We start from the raw sequence: 21,228 nt of genomic DNA on the forward strand, positions 1-21,228 counted from the left end.
ATAATACAAAAAAGAGTGTTTTGGAGTGGAAGCAGGTAAGAGGGCTAAATAACAAAGAGTAATTTTGAGGCATCCAACTTTTTATAGGATTAAAGGTATGAAAAATTAGGCCCCTTTCCCCCTATGGATCCCTTCTCTCAGGATTTTTATGTTAATTTGTGTTTTTTTTAAAGCAGCATCCTTATTCTGTCATCAGACAGCTACAGTTCTTTACCTGGATCACAGCCAGAATTCGAGACTGTGCTAACCCTTGCAGTAAGCTAATAAGCAAGGAAATCCCATTTGTGCCAAGAATATGGTTTGATCCAACCGCTATAATCACGAGTTCAGGCTGATAGCTGTACGCTACTGGAAGGATGAATCCAAACAACATAGAGGAGATAGAGCTTCTTCCAGCATCCTTCAAGAAGAAATTCAGAGAGCAGTTGTATAAGGATGAGGCAAATAATCAGCGTTGTTTCTAAAGCAAATTTTTAAAATGGAACGAGGTACTTCCTAACCATTTAATGTAGGGTTTCACTAGCCTTCTGCAGTCAAAGCCACTTCTAAATTTGCTGTAAATTCTGAGATGTAACTCCTTGCTACTTCCCCACCCCAACGTAAAATGTAGTAATTTCTTACCAATTAACACTAAAGTGTTATAGTTTACTTTTAATATTTGTATAGATACAGCATTGCAGATCACCAGGCTATATTTCCAGGACGTTCTACACTTCAAAATTCGCCTTGGGGCCTCCTTTCCTGCCTAATCCTCCCCCCGCCTGGCCTTTCAACCCACCTGCAGGAGAGCCATGAGTAACTTCTAAGTCTAAAGCCACAGCCAGAGATCTGCTGTATTAACAAAGATAGGTTAAGCAGAAGATTATCAGGAAGTAGCTTCCTCCGGTGTTTTCCCACTAAGAACATCTTTACAGAAAAAGCCATGTTCACATTATCATTTCCTGGGAAAAACGCAAAAGAAGTGAAGGCTTCTTGCATGCATATTAATACCTGTGTGCAATTCTGGTCACCGTACCTCAAAAAGGATATTATAGCATTGGAAAAAGTGCAGAAAAGGGCAACTAGAATGATTACAGGTTAGGAACACTTTCCCTATGAAGAAAGGTTGAAACGCTTGGGGCTCTTTAGCTTGGAGAAATGTCGACTGCGGGGTGACATGATAGAGGTTTACAAGATAATGCATGGGATGGAGAAGGCAGAGAAAGAAGTACTTTTCTCCCTTCCTCACAATACAAGAACTCGTGGGCATTCAATGAAATTGTTGAGCAGTCGTGTTAGAACGGATAAAAGGAGGTACTTCTTCACCCAAAGGGTGATTAACATGTGGAATTCGCTGCCACAGGAGGTGGTGGCGGCTACAAGCATAGCCAGCTTCAAGAGGGGGGTAGATAAAAATATGGAGCAGAGGCCCATCAGTGGCTATTAGCCATAGTGTGTGTGTATATATATATATATATATATATAAATGTTTGGCCACTGTGTGATAGAGTGTTGGACTGGATGGGCCATTGGCCTGATCCAACATGGCTTCTCTTATGTTCTTACCTGTGTGCACATACGTTAGGAAGCCTGGTTGTTCCTAGTTTCCCACGCTTGAGTACACAGTAATGTAAAGATGGTTCTACATGAGTGTTGTCTAAACTTCTAATCACATGATTTTGCTGAATGTTTAAACTCAGTTTTAAGTTTGGGTTGATGCTTCTTCAATGAACTTTGCCTAGGGGAGTAAAAGATCCACAAAAAAATTAAGCTTACCTCTTTCCAGTTTATAGAAATACTGTATTTGGTGTTAGCTTGCTCAGATTGCTTGCCACAAATATTGATCAAGAAGACTTTTCTGCAAATAAAAGTGGTATTTCAAAACACTAAAAATGACAATGCGTAACATTATTCTAATGGTTTAAACAGAACTGATTTCTGCTAGTAGCCAACAGAAATACTGCATACATAAAAGGAACAGCCAATTAGACTGTTCTGGGAACTACTTAGAATAAATTAAAAATTCTTACATGCAAAACAAATCCCAACGAAATAACAAGCAGAATGGATAAATTACACATTTCAGGAAGAGATACAGAAAGATAGCAGAGAGACTGCCGCAACAAAACCAAACAGCCATAGGATCATTCTTCATAACCATGATTTACTAACACATCATACAGTGTCAACCTAAGCATTCAATGGGCTTTGAAGGATGTAGCTCTGCTTCATATGGCATAAACAGAAAGTTGCTTAAACAGAAAAGGATTTGCAGCTCAATCCTATGCATATTTCCTTAGAAGCATATTTCCTTAGAAGCAAGTGCTGATTTTGTTTTCTCCAAGTTACATATATATAGGATTACAGCTCTAATAACAGGTATCCCTTTTTCATAACATCTTTCCATAACTGCCTCAATGTAGCTCTAGATTCAATGGTTTGTAGATTGCCAACTTAAAAGTGTGTATGTGGGGAAGAGAATGCCAAAATGCTTACCCATTGACCAAATCAATTTTCATATCCATGTCACCAACAAATACGCACAGGACTCTATAGGGCAAATATTGCCAGTGTTATAAATAGGTATGCACTCAGAATATATAACTTTTTTTTAAAGTGTGAAATACTTAAAATAAATAGCGTGCCATGCAGATAGAAATTAGTGTGCGCACACACACAAAACCTGCCCATAAGTTTTGAACAACACCAGTGTCATAGCAGGATGTACAAAAAAAAAAGGAACCAAATGAACATAGCTGGGTCAGTATCAACACTATCTCAGAAAGAAAGAAATCATACATCCGCAGCAAATTTCCAGGTTCTGGAGTATAGCTTCTGGAGGCCAATTACCGTATTTGCCGGCGTATAAGACGACTGGGCGTATAAGACGACCCCCCAACATTTTCACTCAAAATCTCCCTGTGACCGGCACTAGTGCGCATGCGCGAGCTCTGCGTAGACAAGGGGCGGGCCGGAGCGCCGCCGCTTCCCGCCGAGCAGAACGGGCCGGTCATGCCGAAAAGGCTGGCACCCCTGTCTCGCTGCTGATGCTCGCCACAGCCACGCTGATGACCCGCTGCGGCCCCGCTGGATACCGCGCGATACTGGACGGTATGTAGAATGAGGTGGATGGGCACCGGGAGGCCACTATGGGCACCGGGCGAGCATCGGAAGGCCACTATGGGCAGCTATGTCTATCCCAACTGAAGTGCACCCGGCGTATAAGACGACCCCCCCACTTGGAGGCATGTTTTTCAGGGCAAAAAAGGTCGTCTTATACGCCGGCAAATACGGTACATTTTGTCTTTACACACTGGAGACGTTTATCTGAAGATGTACTTTCAAGCAGCCCTTTGGCCTGCGAAATATGCACCAAATCTCAGGATTGCAAGCACCAGAGCAACTTGTCTAAAATCCATTGCCACCCTGAATTGTTAAACTATGTGTCATGTCTTTGTGTCAAAGTAATATAGTGTAAGCCTCTTTCCTGCATCTAATCTCATGTCCGTGGTCCACCTGCATGGCGTTGCAAATACACATTTGTCACCATGCAGGCGCAAAACCTTTTTAGATTCCAAGTATGGATCACTTTGACATTTTTCCAGCACTCAACCTGAAAACACGTCCTACAAAAATTGCTACAGGTCATGATGAGATCAACGTTTTCTAATCTGTCAAGATTGATCCTGAATCCAAAAACAGCAATTCTGTGTAGTAGTATGATGAATATTTCAAAGTAAGCAGAAACTTTATTAGCTACAAGAAGTTACTCTTTCAATGTAATGGCACCTCATTAACTGCACAAAACTAGCACTTTTACCCACTTTTGAAGCTTCAGGTTCTGGCAGTGTTTCAGAGCAAGAACAGAAGAAAGGGAAACTTCTGGGGATACTACGAGCCCACTAGTCACCTGAAAAATCAAAATTAAAATACCGTTAATTGCCAGAATTTTGTTGCCTTGACTATAAACCATGCAACAGATAATAGTGGTTAGAGTGCTGGACTAGAATCTGGGAGACCCATGTTCAAATCCCCATCGAATCTCTGCCATGGAATCTCACCGAGTAACCCTGGATCACTCATATACTCTTAGCCTAATCAATCTCACAGGGTTGTTGTGATATGACCAGAATCTGGGACACAAGGTCCGGCCCCTTCCCAGCCAAGCCGGCATCGCCGGCGTTCAGGCTGGGGGCCATCTTTGCCCCCTCGGAAGGAGGGAGCAGCAGAGCGCTTGGCCCGGTATATCCGGGTCTTTTCTCTGGGCGTGGCGTCGGGGCTATATAAGCCCCGCCCCCGCCCAGAGCAGTAAGGTTTGCATCAGACAACTATTTTGATGCATCTATGTTGACTAGGTAAGGTTGCAAATCACCAGTTGGGGGCAGGAGAGCCACTGATTTGGAGGCTGTCCCCCTGCTTCAGGGTTCTCAGAAAGCAAGAGGAGGGGAATGTCTGCTGGGCACTCCATTATTCCCTGTGGAGACTGGTCCCCATAGGGTATAATGGAGAAGCAATTCACGGTTATCTGGAGCTCTGGAGGGAGCTGTTTTTTGAGGTAGAGGCACCTAATTTTCAGCATAGCATCTGGTGCCTCTCCTCCCCCAAAACCCCAAGTTTCAAAAAGATTGGACCAGAGGTCCAATTCTATGAGCCTCGCAAGAAGGTGCCTCCAACCTCCATTATTTCCACTGAAGGCATTTAAAAGGAGTGTGGTCCTTTAAATGTGATCGCCAAAACTCCCTTTGGAGTTCAGTCGTGCTTGTCACAGCATTGCTCCCGGCTCCACCCCCAAAGTCCCAAGATATTTCTTGAGTCAGACCTAGCAACCTCATGCCCAGCTTACATACAGATAACATACATTACTTTCTATTCCCCCTTTGGCTTGATGCAGCCGTGATTATCCATTTCATTTCCAAATATGCCAATATCAATGAATTGGGTTTAAAAAGATGTTGTGTAGTGAAGGGATCAGAGTGATGGGGACCTACAGTAAGCTTCACCGTCCCTGATAGAGCAGCTTTGCACTGTGGGAACAGCCAATGAAAAATACAAAAAAGTTAACCTTACTGGCCGTTGGTCTATTAAGTCTGAGGAAATGGAGGCATTTCTAGAACAAAGGCAAGATGGGATGCCCTTTCTTTGCCATCGAGTCACAGCAGAAAGGACAACCCCATAAAGTTTTGAAGACCACAGGCATTCAGAAGTGGTCTGTCACTGCCTGCTTCTGAATAACCACCTTAGGCTTCCTTGATGGTCTCCCATCCAAATGCTAACCAGGGCTGATCCCACTTAACGTCCAAGATCTGACAAGATCGAGCTATCCAGGTCAGGACAGGGACAAAGCTATACACAAAACAATGACCTGTCAGAATCAGGAGACTTGGGCAGCCTTTATTAACCGTGTACGGCTCTAGAGCATGCTTTCTATTCTTGACCTGTGGACCTCTATAAATTGTAACTGGTAAACAGCTACATATCTACAGCAGTTTTGAAAGTAAGAGAAAGGTGCAATATTTGCTCAAAATCTATCACTGAGCAAAGATCAGAAAGCATGGGATATACTGCTTATTACCTTCTTTTCGACTATTTTTTCAAGGACAGCCAACATGTTCCCCAGCACCCTTAAGACTTTTTCTTCGTTCACCAACTCAGCAGCAAACCCACTGTAAAATATGTTTAAAATGCTTACAAATTTGGAACAGCCACACATGCTCATCAACACGAAAAGCTTCACTTAAAGAATCACTGTTGTCCATTTTACCAAATGAGAAAAAAAAAGTAAACTAGACAATTTCAGAGCAGTCAGTGCTGATCTATCTTTCACATCCACTGCTTCGGCATTAATTAGCTGAGACATTTCATGGCAACAGAAACGGTGGATAACTTTATAATAGCCCACAAGGCGAAGGAAGTGTATTATGACCAGCTTAGGACCTTCTCTCAGCAAAGAACTGTCCAAAAAGATAAGCCTTTCTGAGAATAATAAAAAGAAATGGAGAACAGACTATTCTGCACAAGCAGCTGACTGAGGTAACAGAACAGATCATATTGCTTCTGATTACAGGTAGGTGATAACATGTTTGAATGCTTTCCTGATTTTAAAAACTATGAAAATAGGAAACTAGCACACTGGGAAAGTTCTTATAGCCCCTTTCAAACGAACCTGCTCTATACTGAATCAGACTTTTGTCTATCAAGGTCAGAATTGTCTACTGAGAATGAAAGCCATTGTCCAGGCTAAGGTCCTTCACATCACCTACTATCACCTGATCCTTTTAACTAGAGATGTCAGGGACTGAATCTGGGATCTTCTGCATGCCTGCTATAATAGTTTTCTACTTGAGGCTGTGTGTTTTTAAATTACTTTTATTGCATGAAGAATGGGGCTTGATAGGAACATAATAGAAAGAAGAGACAGATTACTGTGTTTCAAACCACATAGAAATCAGGGGAGTTAGTGTCTGATTTAAGAAGAAAAGGGTTGTATGGGTGACAGGGGGCTAAACATTCAATGTTTCAGGGATTGCTTCCTTGCAGTCCTTCTCCTCTCTCTTCTCTTCTCTAATCCAGGCTCACTTTTAGGTTCAGAACCTCAGGCTAGAGAAGAGGACCAGGAGCAGCAGCTGTGGCGAAGTAACCTGCTGGTGGTGGAATGGAGCTGTGGTTTTGGAGATGGGTGTTATCAACCTACTGATGACACCCAGTTCAACATTTTGTTGTCCAGTTCATCTGGTGATGCTGGAGAGGTCCTGAGACAGTGCCTGGCTGCTTGGGTTTACACGGCTAAACACCAACAAGCTGAAACTGAATCCTGACAAGACCCTGGTAATTCTGGACAGGGAGGCTGAGGTCTTTAAGGAAACAGAGCTTTGTACATTTTTTGGAATTCATCTGACCTTTGCCAATTTGGTTAAGAGCCGAGGGGTTATACTGGACCCAGCATTATACTGGAAAAGAATGCTAGTTCAGCTGCAAAAGACTGGGGGGAGGAGGAATACTTTCTTTCATATTCATTTAGCTCAGAGGATGGCTCCCTACCTTGACCCACCAGGTCTGGCCACATAGCTTCACGTCACCTAGACACGAGTCTGCCCTTGAAAACAGAAACTTCAGCTGGTACAGAATTATGCAGTTTGGTTATTAGGAGTTATGGTATGCATACTGCAACTACTCTGCAGTCACTCACTTCCCTGGTTACCAATTGGTTTCTGGATGCAGGTCAAGGTATAGGCTATTACCTAGAAAGCCCATCATGGCCTAGGATCTGCATGTCTGAACAGCTTCTTATACACTCTGCTATAGCAAAGCTGAGGGTGCCACCCAGCAAACATACCTGATGGAATGGCCTGCCTGAGGTCAAGAAGACTCCCAAATTCCTGTGGTTCCACAGAATATGTAAAATGGAATTATTGAAAAAGGCATTTTTATAAAGTGAATTAAGGTTGTAGGTTAACAGTGGTGGAATGTAAGACAGTCCTACTGCACTGCATTATGCTGTGTTTACCGTACTGTGTTGCAATTGTAAGATTATTGAATTGTCTTTACTTTTGCAGTCCAGCTGTATAATATGGTCTATGGCATTGTTCTCCAGCCTTGTATTATTGTCTGTATTCTATTGTTTTTAGGGCAATATGCTATAATTTGTAAGTGCTAGTATGGAGGAAATATTACACTGTTCTTAATGCGTAGAGACTTAGTTGTACTCCATCTTAAGAAGTGGCAGTGAGAAAGGCAGACTATAAAGGAAATAACAAATTAAATACCACCCGTGAGTCCCTTTTGCTCTTTAAATTAGACAAACACATCCATATATTACAAGGCAAATCGGCAGGAATGAAAAATATGAGAGCCTCCACAGAGACATGCTTTTGATTCAACCCACCTGTTTGGCAAAGTTAGTGTGGTTACTCAGAATGTCCTCTCCCTTAAGGCTTGCTTAGTCTGCCTACCTTCCAGTCTTGTTAATACCAGGAAAAAACAAAGGAGTCCAGTAGTACCTTTAAGACCGACAAAGTTTTATTCAGAATGCAAGCTTTTGTACTTTGAATAAAACTCTGTTGGTCTTAAAGGTAAAACTTTACCCCTACTTTGTTCTACTGCTTCAGACCAAACATGGCCGCCCACCTGAATCTATCTACCAGGAAAAAACATTACTTTTTAACTCAGGTTTAACTGTCTTGTTTGTGGAGGGGGGAGTGTTTCGGGGGGGGGGGTGCTGTTTTTTTTTATGGGCTGCTTCTAGCCTGAATACTGTTTTATGGATTTTTTTTTAATGCCCCAGCTTGATTTTAATATTGATCATTTATCTTGTTGTTTTAACAATTTGATTATCTTGTTTTTGCTCGTGACCTGCCTGTAGAAGGAGAATATACATTCTTTATACAAACAAATAACTGCTTTTGAATACATTGATGTAGCTTTGACATTACTCTTCATTGATTTTTTTTAAAAAAAACTAATCTAAAATAAGATCGTCTGCAAAACCCCAGTGGCATGAAATAATCTGGACATTATTGTACAAATTATTCCTTGTATACAAGGAAAAGGCAATGTGCCATATTAAAATACCATATGGATTGTTTGATTTGTGGCCTGAACTCCCAGTGATGTGATTTCTAAGTATTCGTATGTTCCAGAGTATAATCCAAAGGTACATGATGCAGCAATTTTGTTGAAGCTAAGCAGGGCTGGGGCTGCTTAGTGCCTGGATGGGAAACCTTTATTATACACTGAATTCCAAGATGGAAATAAAATGAGATATAAATAATAAGAAGAAGATAGAAGATATTGGATTTATATCCCGCCCTCCACTCCGAAGAGTCTCAGAGCGGCTCACAATCTCCTTTACCTCCTTCCCCCACAACAGACACCCTGTGAGGTAGATGAAGATAGTGGATTTCTATCCCGCCCTCCACTCCGAAGAGTCCCAGAGCGGCTCACAATCTCCTTTACCTTCCTCCCTCACAACAGACACCCTGTGAGGTAGATGAAGATAGTGGATTTCTATCCCGCCCTCCACTCCGAAGAGTCCCAGAGCGGCTCACAATCTCCTTTACCTTCCTCCCCCACAACAGACACCCTGTGAGGTAGATGAAGATAGTGGATTTCTATCCCGCCCTCCACTCCGAAGAGTCCCAGAGCGGCTCACAATCTCCTTTACCTTCCTCCCTCACAACAGACACCCTGTGAGGTAGATGAAGATAGTGGATTTCTATCCCGCCCTCCACTCCGAAGAGTCCCAGAGCGGCTCACAATCTCCTTTACCTTCCTCCCCCACAACAGACACCCTGTGAGGTAGATGAAGATAGTGGATTTCTATCCCGCCCTCCACTCCGAAGAGTCCCAGAGCGGCTCACAATCTCCTTTACCTTCCTCCCTCACAACAGACACCCTGTGAGGTGGGTGGGGCTGGAGAGGGCTCTCACAGCAGCTGCCCTTTCAAGGACAGAGGCTCAGAGCGGCCTACAAATCTCCTTTACCTTCCTCCCCCACAACAGACACCCTGTGAGGTGGGCGGGGCTGGAGAGGGCTCTCACAGCAGCTGCCCTTTCAAGGACAGAGGCTCAGAGCGGCCTACAATCTCCTTTCCCTTCCTCCCCCACAACAGACACCCTGTGAGGTGGGTGGGGCTGGAGAGGGCTCTCCCAGCAGCTGCCCTTTCAAGGGCAACCTCTGCCAGAGCTATGGCTGACCCAAGACCATGCTAGCAGGTGCAGGTGGAGGAGTGGGGACTCAAACCCGGTTCTCCCAGATAAGAGTCCGCGCACTTAACCACTACACCAAACTGGCTCCATGACCTGATATAAAGCTGGCATTTATACCAAGATGCACCAAGACTAATTTGTATGAGAATGCTCCGATCTCTGGTAGAAAACAGTAATTTGTTTCAAATTAACCTTGGTCTTTCACTGTAATTTTTTTAATGAACGCAATCAAAAAGGTTTTGAGTCTCGTGTGTGTCTGAACACAATCGACGGCTTAAAAGAAGAGGGTGCACGTTACCAAGGCAATATTAACTGGAAGTTCCAATTGCTGATATGATCAGCTAGAGTTTAAACGCTTTTAGCTGCCACTGATTCCAGCGAGATGGTGAGTGAAGCATGTACTTCAGTCGGTCACTGGAATCAGTGGTATGTAAAAGTATTTCAGGTTGGCTCCTTCATGATCCGACCAGCTGTGGAACAGATAAAAATGTGGCTAACCGAACAATGGCTTTCAGCTCTTCAGAGTCCCCGTTCTTCTCAATCTGAACAGAGGATGGTAGCATGTCAGCATTCCTTTCAGCAACAGCAACTAATGTTTTAACAGCAGGTTCCAGAGACAGAATTTCTTTCATGTGCAGTTCCAAAAACCTATCTGTTTTAGTGGCTTCATCGATGTTGGTCTTTCCAGCTTCCTGCTGCTTCACAAGCGGTGTGCCAGTTTGAACCACTTCTCCTTCGTCCAGCTGGCACAGTTTGGTGCTGAGATCTTTCAAGGGAGTCAGGTCTGAGAACAATACCATAAAATACATCTTTGGCAAACAGAAAACACAACTTGTGGGGAAACAGAAGGCTTGGATGCTAAGCTACCATTCTATTGGTGCAGCAGCAGGTCTTCTAAGGGAATGGCTTTTTTCAGATGCAGAGGAAGTCAGGGAATTTTTTGCCAATTCTCATTCCTCCTGAAGACTTTCAGTTTGTTCCCTGTACTGCTTTTTCCGATCCACTGACCCTCTTCAGCATAAACCAGGGGGGGCGGGACAAAAACATTGACAGAGGGCATGGCCTTTGTCTTGTACAGGGTTCACTACATGGGCACCATGGTATCTAACAGTACTTCCCTCAGCTCCTGCCAGTTTTTTCATAAAGTGGTCAGGGCCATTGTATAGCAGGACTGCTCTCCTTTAAGTAAAAGGTTTTTCCATTGGAGGATCAGGCAGACTGGTGGTTCCATTCCCTCTTCAGGCTTTTCTTTTCTCAAGAGGTGAGAGGAAGGAGATATTCCATTTGGCGTCACCTCCTGTGGTAGCTATTTTGGGCCCGTTGCAGCCATTTGGGGTGATGCTCTCTACCCCCTCATGAAATTCCAGAGGTGACTGCCGGCTCAAAAGGGTTGGAGACCCCTGGTCTTGCTCAACTCACACAATGGAAATTATCCAGGACACACATTTGAATACAATGGTCAGTATTCAAATGTGTGTCCTGGATAATTTCCATTGTTTAAAACAGGGGTGGTCAACGGTGGCTCTCCAGATGTTTTTTTACCTACCACTCCCATCAGCTCCAGCCAGCATGGCCAATGGCTGGGGCTGATGGGAGTTGAAGGCAAAAAACATCTGGAGAGCTACCGTTGGCCGCCCTTGGTTTAAAACATAACTGGCATCGCAATTCCTACTGTATTGAGTTTTGATCTGTACAAGCCTTGCATAAATAAAAGGCACTCCTCATGGGGGAGGAAGGACGTGGCCCATATTTTCAAAGTCCCCTCCCCAAGAGGCAGCTCCCTGTGCTGCAGTTCATCGTTCCTAAAGGTCAGACCTCAGGAATGGCTTTTCCAGGGACAAACTGTTACAGTTCAAAGAGAGAACAGGGAAATTCTATCTTCAGTGGAGGGAAAACCACTTAAATTGGAGGAAAACTCCATGGAGGGTGGTTAGATCCACTCCGTTGATTGCACTGTGTTGCAGGAAAAAAAACCAAAGAAATCCACCATTACCTTCATAAGACAAACATTTCCAGTATGACTTATGTGCAGCTCTGACATCATGTATAGACTCTAATGCACTGCAAAAGAAAGCAGAGGATGAGTTATTTGCTTTTTGGAGATGCTTTTTGGAGTTATTTGCTTTTTGGAGATGCTTGCTTCATGCATTTAAGACTATAGAATGAAGAACTGGACATTTGCTAAAAAGCACATCCATTCCAAATATACTATCAGTGCCCACTGCACACCAGCAATTTCATTTATCAACAACAACGGCAATAGAGCCAAACATAATCCTTCTGATTTTAATAGGAAACGGTTAAGGATGCAGTCAGCTTCCTGACTGAAATCAGTAGGGTCTTAAAAATGCTTGCCATTTGTTGGTTTGTAGCCACATACATGCATTCGCATACATACATGCAGATACCTTAAGCACGGTTTCATTTCTCCAGACAAAGAGGGCAAAGGATCTCCAAGCAAAGTTTTTATAGTCATGCAAACAGATTCAGAAAGTGACCTCAAATGATATCCACCCTGTATGAACAAACATTTATTCATTTAGACACAAAGTACAAGACCAAATAAATAAAAGCACAAACCAAACAAAAAGCATGGATACTGCAGAAGTCAAAGGCTTGTTTATTATATAACAAACAAGGAGTATTCGCAAAGCTTCCAAGACAATTCATGGTCAAGTACACGCTGTGTAGAAAGTAATGCCGTCCTCAGGGAAGACCTACTCACGTATCCAATGGCTTGGGATAGAAAGTCAGGGATAGAAAGCAGGTTTTGCCTATACTGTCCCTATAGAAAATATTTTATTGTACTCACCAGGAGCTGATAATGCCACTGGGAAAGGGGTGAAACCCAACACTTATAATCAAATTTCTGGACCAATCTCTGCCCCCCCCCCACAACCCTCATGTTGTACAGTAACCCATTTACTTTGCCCTTAGGGTTGGCAAGCTCCCACTGGGGGGCAGCGGTTCCCCTGGTTTGGAGGCCCCCTATCCGCCAGCATGGAGTGGGCAGCCAAGGGGATCCCCGTCCCCAAAGAGCTTCAGCATCTCGCAACATGTCCAGCACGATGACATCACCTGGAAGTTATGTCATTGCACTGGGGACGCTCTAGGATTCAGGTTAAAAAAAAAAAAAAACCTCCATGGTACCATAGAGTTTTTACCCAAATCCTAGACTGTCCCCAGCACGATGTGCCCGGCACAATGACATCACTTCCAGGTGACGTCATTGTGCACTCATGCTTTGCACGAGAAAAATCCCTCACTGAAGCCAAATAGGGCTCGGCAACCCTATTTGCCCTGTGAAACTCAAAACAAGTCCCACAACATGTTTTACAATGAGGTCCATTTTGTCAATATCAATCAATCAATCAACCTTTAATGGCATGTAAAAACAGGTTAAAAGAACAATGGGCTGAAAAACAGAAAATAGGTTAAAATACTGGACATCAGGATTTGCCATGTTATAATGCCTAATGTATCTATACACTTTGCTTTGGTCCTGTCTGTATTCTTTGTAACTTTGTATAAGTAACCATTCTGCCCTCGCTGGCTACATACATTCCTTTTGTGAGTTGTGAAGGTCAGTGGTGATCTACACTGCTAGAGAATCTTAACTTTCTCTTTTAAGAAAGCTGCGTGAACTGTGGAGGAAGAGTGAAGGTATCTTTCTTTGAATATCAAGCCCACCAGAATTTGGGTGCCTAAGGCTGCATAATTAACTGCTTTTGTAACCTATAAAAGTGTGACCTGATCACTGCAGGTCAGTTTTAGCCAGACTTGTCTTTGCTGTTGACATGCTTATTTAAATAAAACCTAATTTGATGTGCATCGAAGAGGTGGACTTAATGACTGCTGCGCAGAACTTGACACATTTACTTTGTCCTGTAGAAGAGAGCCAGTTTGGTGTAGGAGAGCCTGTTTGGTGTAGTGGTTAAGTGTGCGGACTCTTATCTGGGAGAACCGGGTTTGATTCCCCACTCCTCCACTTGCACCTGCTGGAATGGCCTTGGGTCAGCCATAGCTCTGGCAGAGGTTGTTCTTGAAAGGGCAGCTGCTGTGAGAGCCCTCTCCAGCCCCACCCACCTCACAGGGTGTCTGTTGTGGGGGAGGAAGGGAAAGGAGATTGTGAGCCGGTCTGAGACTCTTCGGAGTGGAGGGCGGGATATAAATCCAATATCTTCTTCTTCTTCTAGAACTCAAAGCAAGTACCTATTAACTGAGCCAGTTGTTTCTGCATAGCACTTAACCCTCAAAGAATTCTGTTTCTAATAACAAGAATTTGATGGAACTCTTGGAACTGGCTTAGTTAGCGTTACGATGTTCACGTTTGAACATCTCAAATGCAGTGAATGTTGGCGCGTACCGACTAAGGAGAAAACGCTGTAGGGAAGGTTTACGTAGAGAATCATTATACTGAAAAAGCTTACCTCAAGAACCACACACACTTTTCCTTTTGCTAAATGCATCAGAAAATGAGTGAGGTGGGCATAACATTCTGGTGTAGCGCTCATCTGACCCTAGAAAATTGGAAACAAATAAACAGATGATTTGTTGCATCAACGAGCCAGAACTGTGGAAGACAAGAAACTGCCTTATACGAAGCGGACCAATGGTCTATAATGCTCAGCGTTGCTTACTCTGGCGGCCACTCTTCAGGGAAGCAGGTAAAAGGTCTTTCTATCACCTTCTACCTGATTCTTTTAATTTGAGATGCCAGAGATTAAACCTGGGACTTTCTGAATTCAAAGCAGATAACCACCAAATAAATCAAAAGTCCAGTGGCATCTCAGAGACTAACAACATCTATTCCTATATGAACTCTCATGAGTTACAGATCACCACTTCAAATATAAAAATCATTTTGGAAAATCTTACATGGAAAATCACCAAAGGGGGCAGAAGTTCAGGCAGAGAGAAGTTGGGTATAAAGCGGCCCTGAGCCCGCTTTGGCGGGGGAGGGCGGGATATAAGAATAAATTTATTATTTATTATTATTATTAAAGCTCATCATAAATATTTCAAGTACAGTTCTCAGGGATGGGATTACACATAATGAAGAGAGAGGCTGGGGGATAGAAATAAACACATAAATGATATAGGATAAATACAACTGATCAGAAAGAAGCTTTGTGAAGTTTAAGAAAATTTACAGCTATCACTACAAGGTTATATTATAATAAAATACGTTAGGAACAGCCAATTTAAATTTCTAAAAAACGAGTCCTGTAGAACTACTACAACTGTAGAAAGGAAACCCAAATATTTGTTTAAATCAAGATAACAGTAGTGTTTAATTTCTTGGTGAGTGCTAATTCAACACTTTCACATTGTATATTCCCTTTGAATTTTTTTTTTTTTGGTGAAGAACAGTGTCTTTCCATGACCACACTACTACTCAGCCATATCCTCCCGCCAAAGAAGCTTCCTTGTTTCCTCTTGTGCGCACAGAAATTTTAAAACTACAGTCAGGAAAGAAAAGGATACAAGGGGAGGGGAGACTATCAGTTGCTTACCTCTGGGTCACCTATTCCAGAATCATAACCAGCAGAGACCAGAACAAGTTCTGGATCAAACTGTGATTTAAATGAAAAAGCCAAACCCATCAATTAAGATGTAGTTATGTACAGTTTTATATTCCAATACAATAAGAGATAGTAATTTAGAAGGAATTCTACTGTAGCTTTTGATAACAAGTGTCAGGTAAAGCTCAACGGAGCAGATGCTTGTGTTGAGAATGCAAATAATGGAATATTTAGAACCCAAAATACGGTTCCATTAACTGGATTGAGTATTTTTGGTGTAGTGGTTAAGTGCGCAGACTTATCTGGGAGAACTGGGTTTGATTCCCCACTCCTCCACTTGCACCTGCTGGAATGGCCTTGGGTCAGCCATAGCTCTGGCATAGGTTGTCCTTGAAAGGGCAGCTGCTGTGAGAGCCCTCTCCAGCCCCACCCACCTCACAGGGTGTTTGCTGTGGGGGAGGAAGATAAAGGATATTGTGAGCCGCTCTGACACTCTGAGTGGAGGGCAGAATATATTCTTCTTTGTCAGTGCAGTCCTAAACAGAGTTACACCCTTCTAAGTCACTGAAGTCACTGGACTTCAATGGATCCAGACAAGTGTAACTCTGCTTAGAACTGCACTGGGTGTTTCTGCGTCTCTCATTCTCTGAATTGCAAATTGGAGCAAGGTCATTTTAAGATCCACTCAAAGTATTAGCCACCTCAAGATCTCTTGAGAATAACTCTGTATATTTGGTGGAGAGGGGGGCAGGAATCATACCAGCCAAGTACAGTTGCAATTTTTAATCCAACAGTTTATCATTGCACATGCAGACACTACTTCTAGAAACAATATCAGATTGGAACTTTGTTGTTTTGACAACTGAAGATGTTTTCCCAGTACCAAGAATACAGTTCAAGGGCTTTTAATCACTTTTCTGTCATGCAAGTGCTATTTTTAAGGATGAAGAAAAAATTACCTCAAATGCCACTGGGAGCAACACGTGAAGAAATACAGCTAAATAATCAGAGTTTGTCATCCCAACCTACAAAACCAAGAGCAGGAAAAATGTCATTGTTATTGGCTTTGCTTAGTACAATCTATGTATCTATGACATTAATTGAATCTCTTCCCTATGTGTTAGACCACATAAGGCTACATAATTTGTCATAAGGTATTTTCTAGGGTTTCCATTCTGTCACTCTGTTATTGCTCTAGCACCGTTTGAGGGGGACACCTTCTCAACAGGTCATTCTAGATGTTTTCAGGAGGTTCCTGAGTTGTGACAGCTGGTTACCAGGATATTTTCCAGAAAACCCTTGGTCTAAGGGAGTTTCCCAGCAAGGAAAGACACCATTCCCTCTTTTCTTCCATAACAATCACCACTTTTAAAAACAACAGTTAAGCATTCTGGAGATTCTACTAGAAAATGGAGATTCTTACAGAAAATGGCAAATTGTATAGAGAGGCAGAGCTGTGGATTTTGTCCTAGCCAGATCCTAATATTGTACGCCAAACAGGGAAAGTATTATGCACACTATCAGCATGCAAGTAAGCACACCAATGACAACCTACAGAAGAAATGGAACTGTGATAGTTCTGCTTGTTTTTATTAAACCATCTTCTTGGAACCTATATTTTTTCAGTGTCTAATCCATTAGCACATGTAGGAGGTACCACTTCAGAGCTCTACTACCACATCTACCAAGATTATCGTGACATTGGAGAACCTTTCCTGGGAGGAAAGGCTAAAGAGTTTGTGTCTGTTCAGATTAGGGAAAAAATGATGACTACAGGAATAGGGGAAGCATGACAAGAGACTTATCAAATTGTGCATGGGGTGGAGAAGGTAGACTTTTTCTCACTGTTCCATAACTTGGGGTTAACCAGTGGAGTTGATGGGCAAGAGTTGGGACAGACAAAAGGTAGTAATTCTATGCTCATTCAGTCAAGAAATTGTAGAAGCCGCTATCATTGGATATAGAGATGGCCACTAGCACAGACGACCTTAAAAAAATTAGACAAATTCATAGAGCACAAGTCTATCAAGGGCTACTAGTCATAGTGACTAAAGGGAACCTCCACATCCATAGGCAATAAAATTCTGACTACACATTTTAGGAGGCAACATCAGGAAAATGCCTGGACTTCTATGCCCTGTTTCTTGGCCCTCCAGGGCAATTTGTTGACCACTATATGAAGAAAGATGCTGTATTAGAAGGGTCACTGATCTGATCCAGAAAGACACTTCTTATGTTTTTAAGTTATGATACCATCAAGTGAGGTTCACCTTATTCCAGGGTACATTTATATTGAATCCCTCTCCTTTCCCCCAACCAACCGCATCATAATTAGATTCCCTGAGGGAAGGCCAGTATTTCTGATGTTCAAACCGATGCCAAGAAAAATAGAGAACACTGAAAGAAAAAGTCAAACAAAGCAAGCATTAAAACTCAACTGAAACTTTTCTACCATACTGGACTGCCAAGAAAAATGATTCTGCAACATATAAACTATACAGCATCTTTTATACTAGAACCATAGACAATTCCCCCACTATCATTCCCATTTTGGAAATCAGCTATTCATTCTCTCTAAAGGTTACAGCGCTATCAACACCAATCTAAGCCCATTGAAATCAGTATGTTTAGACTGGAGTAATTCAGCACAGGATTATATTGTTAGGACTGTCTACTACATGAGTGGACATACACAAGCCCAGCATTCTATCCACTAGGCTAAACAAAGGTCAACATTAGAAAGGATTTACTAGATACCCTTGTATGAAGAAAGGCAGTGATTTCCAAAAGAATTTCAAGGTAACCTTGAGTGCAGCAAGGTGTGACTATGCCCACTTTAAGGTTATGCAAAGACAAACTACACTGCCTATTAAATTGTTTGTAGAGAATACAAGCTACAAGCACACAGTACATTCCCCGTTTATCAAGGAACGCAAAAGGACACTGTACACCTGTCTACAATAGTATCTTGGCTATCATACAGGCAACCTCTGGCCACAAAACTGATTATGTCTCTGATTATGCTTTTACACAGTGACTGCAAGTGGATTTTTCTATTCTTACATAGTAAAAATCCAGTTGCAAACCATATTATTGTGTGTGAATGCACCCCAATTCTCTAGAAATATCCCACTGCAATCTTCTGAGTAAAAGCAGCTGTTCCACCAGGCTTTTGGCTGACATCCATTACACCCAGGCCTTCCCTAAGATGCGGAGATGTGTCTAGTGATAAAATATCTAGACACTTGGCCGAATGAGTTTTCCACCACAGCACTGTCTACAGGGTGACCATATTTAATCATCTGATGCCCTAACCAAGACTGCTTTAATTCTGCTGTAATTGTTTTAACTCTATATATTTGGATTTGTATATTACAGTTGCTACATTTGCTGAGCTGACTTGTGTAACCTGCCCTGAACCTGCTTGCAGAGAGGGAGGGATATAAATCAAAACAGATACAAGTAAAATAATAAGAGAGAAAGGAGAAATTTCCACCAGGCTGTCCCAAACAGGCCATTTTCACAAGAAAGCTGTGGTACCTCCCACTTTGATCTGCTGAAATCTCTTTCTAGGAAGGAGGAGGGTGTAAACCATTTAGGGCCTGAGGCACAAAGTCTGTGTGGAGGGGGGGGAGGAGAGCAGAATCACCACCTGTCAGAATTCTCCATATATTCTCCAAATGTATGGAGGTGTGCCTGTGTATGAATGGAATACATTGAGGTATGATGTTTTAACTTCCTTAGTGTGAACTTAATAAACATTACTCCTATATTCAAGAACTTAATGCCTATCTTTTTTTCTCTGTCTCCTTCCCTCACCTCTGGAGAAAAGTCCTTCTGGGACAGAGTAAAGGTCTCATCACCCTTTCAGCTCATTTGCACTGGGCTGGGCTCGCTGAGCCCTGACAAGGTGGCTTCACGGTGCCTAAGCAAGCAAAGTACAAACCTTGGATCTTCTTCAAATATATATTGAATTCCTTGTCCATGATGCACATCCCAGTCGACAATGAGAACCCTGCGTGAAACAACAACTGTCACTTTAAGAGCCAGAAAGCCTTGCAGTATGAAAGTCATCAACAGAGACCAGCAGATATCTACTTAACCTCTGGACACCATATTTCCTTTGGGCATATTTTGCTGCAATGGCAACGTTGTTGAACACACAAAACCCATTGGCTGCATTCCTCTGGCTGTGGTGACCTGGGGGCCTGCAAGGAAACATCACATACCGGTTACTTCACCAGTACACTGAACTGGACTTTTTTGTTGTTCTTGTTAAGCCCTTACAAAACTGTTACCTTACTAAAGCCATTCCATTACGCGTTGTTCCTGACATCACAGCATCTACCAGCTGCAGTGTTGCTCCCACAGCCAGCTTGGCACAACGGTATGTTGTCTGAGGGATTTAATTAGTGAAATTAAAAAGGGTTAACACTGATTATGTCACATTTAACAGGCGTTGCTATGGTGTCTGCATACAGAGGTATAAAGCTTGTGCCTATTATTAACTATTTTACATATCCCATGCAGCTGTGTTGAGTCTATGACAGGCCTATGAAATCCCAGAGACTGAGAGCAGGTCTCCTTGAGACTTAGGGTGAATTCACATGTTACAGAGTGCTATGCATCCTGTTGACAGATGTACATTGTGGCCCTGTTCAGACGCACAGTATAATCAGAGGTCGCTGCTGTTTCCTTCCGGATTTAAAGTGGCTGATCAGACAGCAACATCTGCCTCCTGGTATTACCCCTTGGTAGCCCCACCCCAAATCCATCTCGGAACAGGATTGTTTTGTTACATGGCTTGGGGGAGGGAGTCTTAAATTCCCTAACTCTGTCTGCCAAACTGAAGTGGATTCACATGCACCTGGGAAATAACTTCTTCGCATGGAATTCACAGAGCATGTCTCCAATAGTATCTGTAGCAAACAGGGACTTTGCAATGTGTGAATTGGCTCTTGAACTTCTCACAACTTACAAGGGAAGGGTAGCAATTTTCATCTTCAGCTGCCTTGCCATTTCCCCACCATTGCATTCATTTCTTTTCGGAGTACCTGCCTTTTTGGCCCTTTTCCTATTCAGATTCCCACCTGTCAGATTTCCCCAGGATCCCTGGCCGTGTCTGCCAGCACACAGCCTGCCTTGTCCCCAAAGTGACCTTTCACTACCCTCTGGATTGTATTTCTAGTCCTGTTGCATTATTCATCGGATGTCCTATAATGTACATTTTTTTTTCTTTCTTTCTGGGACTCTCTCATCCACTTTGAGTCTTGTGAGAAAGGTGGGCTATAAATAAGCTCAATACATAAAAATAAACAAATATAAATCCCATTTTAAGTGCTAGGATGACCAAAAGGTAACCACTACACAATAAGAACTTGCACACCTTATGACATATGGGGAGAGACGGTGACTCAGTGGTAGAGCATCTGCTTGGGAAGCAGAAGGTCCCAGGTTCAATCCCTGGCATCTCCAAAAAAGGGTCCAGGCAAATAGGTGTGAAAAACCTCAGCTTGAGACCCTGGAGAGCAGGGGAGGGATGGTGGCTCAGTGGTAGAGCATCTGCTTGGGAACCAGAAGGTCCCAGGTTCAATCCCTGGCATCTCCAAAAAAGGGTCCAGGCAAATAGGTGTGAAAAACCTCAGCTTGAGACCCTGGAGAGCCGCTGCCAGTCTGAGAAGACAATACTGACTTTGATGGACCGAAGGTCTGATTCAGTATAAGGCAGCTTCATATGTTCACACTCCTCACTTGCGACTAATCACCTTTGAGCATCAGTTTTCTTTGCTAATCTTTCAGTTAAGAACTGTTCCCTTCACAACAGCTTGCAGCACTTTATGTGAGCGTTCAATTTCTGTACCGCTGACTTCCATTAATGTGGGACTGAACTTTGTCCTCACTGTGCAGCATCTTATCTGATGGTTTCCACTGGCAGTGGATGCTGCAGTGAAGGGGGCATTCCATGGCCTGAAAGCAAAGAGCCACCTGCCTCCCAGACAGAAAGCCAGAGAGCCAGTGCG

At 42.9% G+C, this 21,228-nt stretch overlaps 1 protein-coding gene across 1 annotated transcript in view; it reads right to left on the minus strand.

Moving 5' to 3' along the window:
• Positions 1–21,228, minus strand: part of HDAC10 (histone deacetylase 10) — a 34,745-nt gene that overhangs the window by 1,630 nt on the left and 11,887 nt on the right. Inside the window, exons 5-19 of the mRNA XM_060244795.1 lie at positions 19,507–19,604; positions 19,312–19,416; positions 19,155–19,223; positions 17,479–17,605; positions 16,168–16,233; positions 15,200–15,259; positions 14,114–14,203; positions 12,092–12,198; positions 11,677–11,744; positions 10,182–10,467; positions 5,552–5,642; positions 3,804–3,889; positions 2,476–2,529; positions 1,756–1,837; positions 215–400 (exon numbers count right to left, since the gene is read on the minus strand). Of these exons, the coding sequence (XP_060100778.1) occupies positions 215–400; positions 1,756–1,837; positions 2,476–2,529; positions 3,804–3,889; positions 5,552–5,642; positions 10,182–10,467; positions 11,677–11,744; positions 12,092–12,198; positions 14,114–14,203; positions 15,200–15,259; positions 16,168–16,233; positions 17,479–17,605; positions 19,155–19,223; positions 19,312–19,416; positions 19,507–19,604 (1,575 nt within the window). The remainder of the gene's footprint in view (positions 1–214; positions 401–1,755; positions 1,838–2,475; positions 2,530–3,803; positions 3,890–5,551; positions 5,643–10,181; positions 10,468–11,676; positions 11,745–12,091; positions 12,199–14,113; positions 14,204–15,199; positions 15,260–16,167; positions 16,234–17,478; positions 17,606–19,154; positions 19,224–19,311; positions 19,417–19,506; positions 19,605–21,228) is intronic.

Source organism: Heteronotia binoei, chromosome 8, assembly GCF_032191835.1.
Source record: "Heteronotia binoei isolate CCM8104 ecotype False Entrance Well chromosome 8, APGP_CSIRO_Hbin_v1, whole genome shotgun sequence".
In the NCBI taxonomy this organism is placed as follows: domain Eukaryota; kingdom Metazoa; phylum Chordata; class Lepidosauria; order Squamata; family Gekkonidae; genus Heteronotia; species Heteronotia binoei.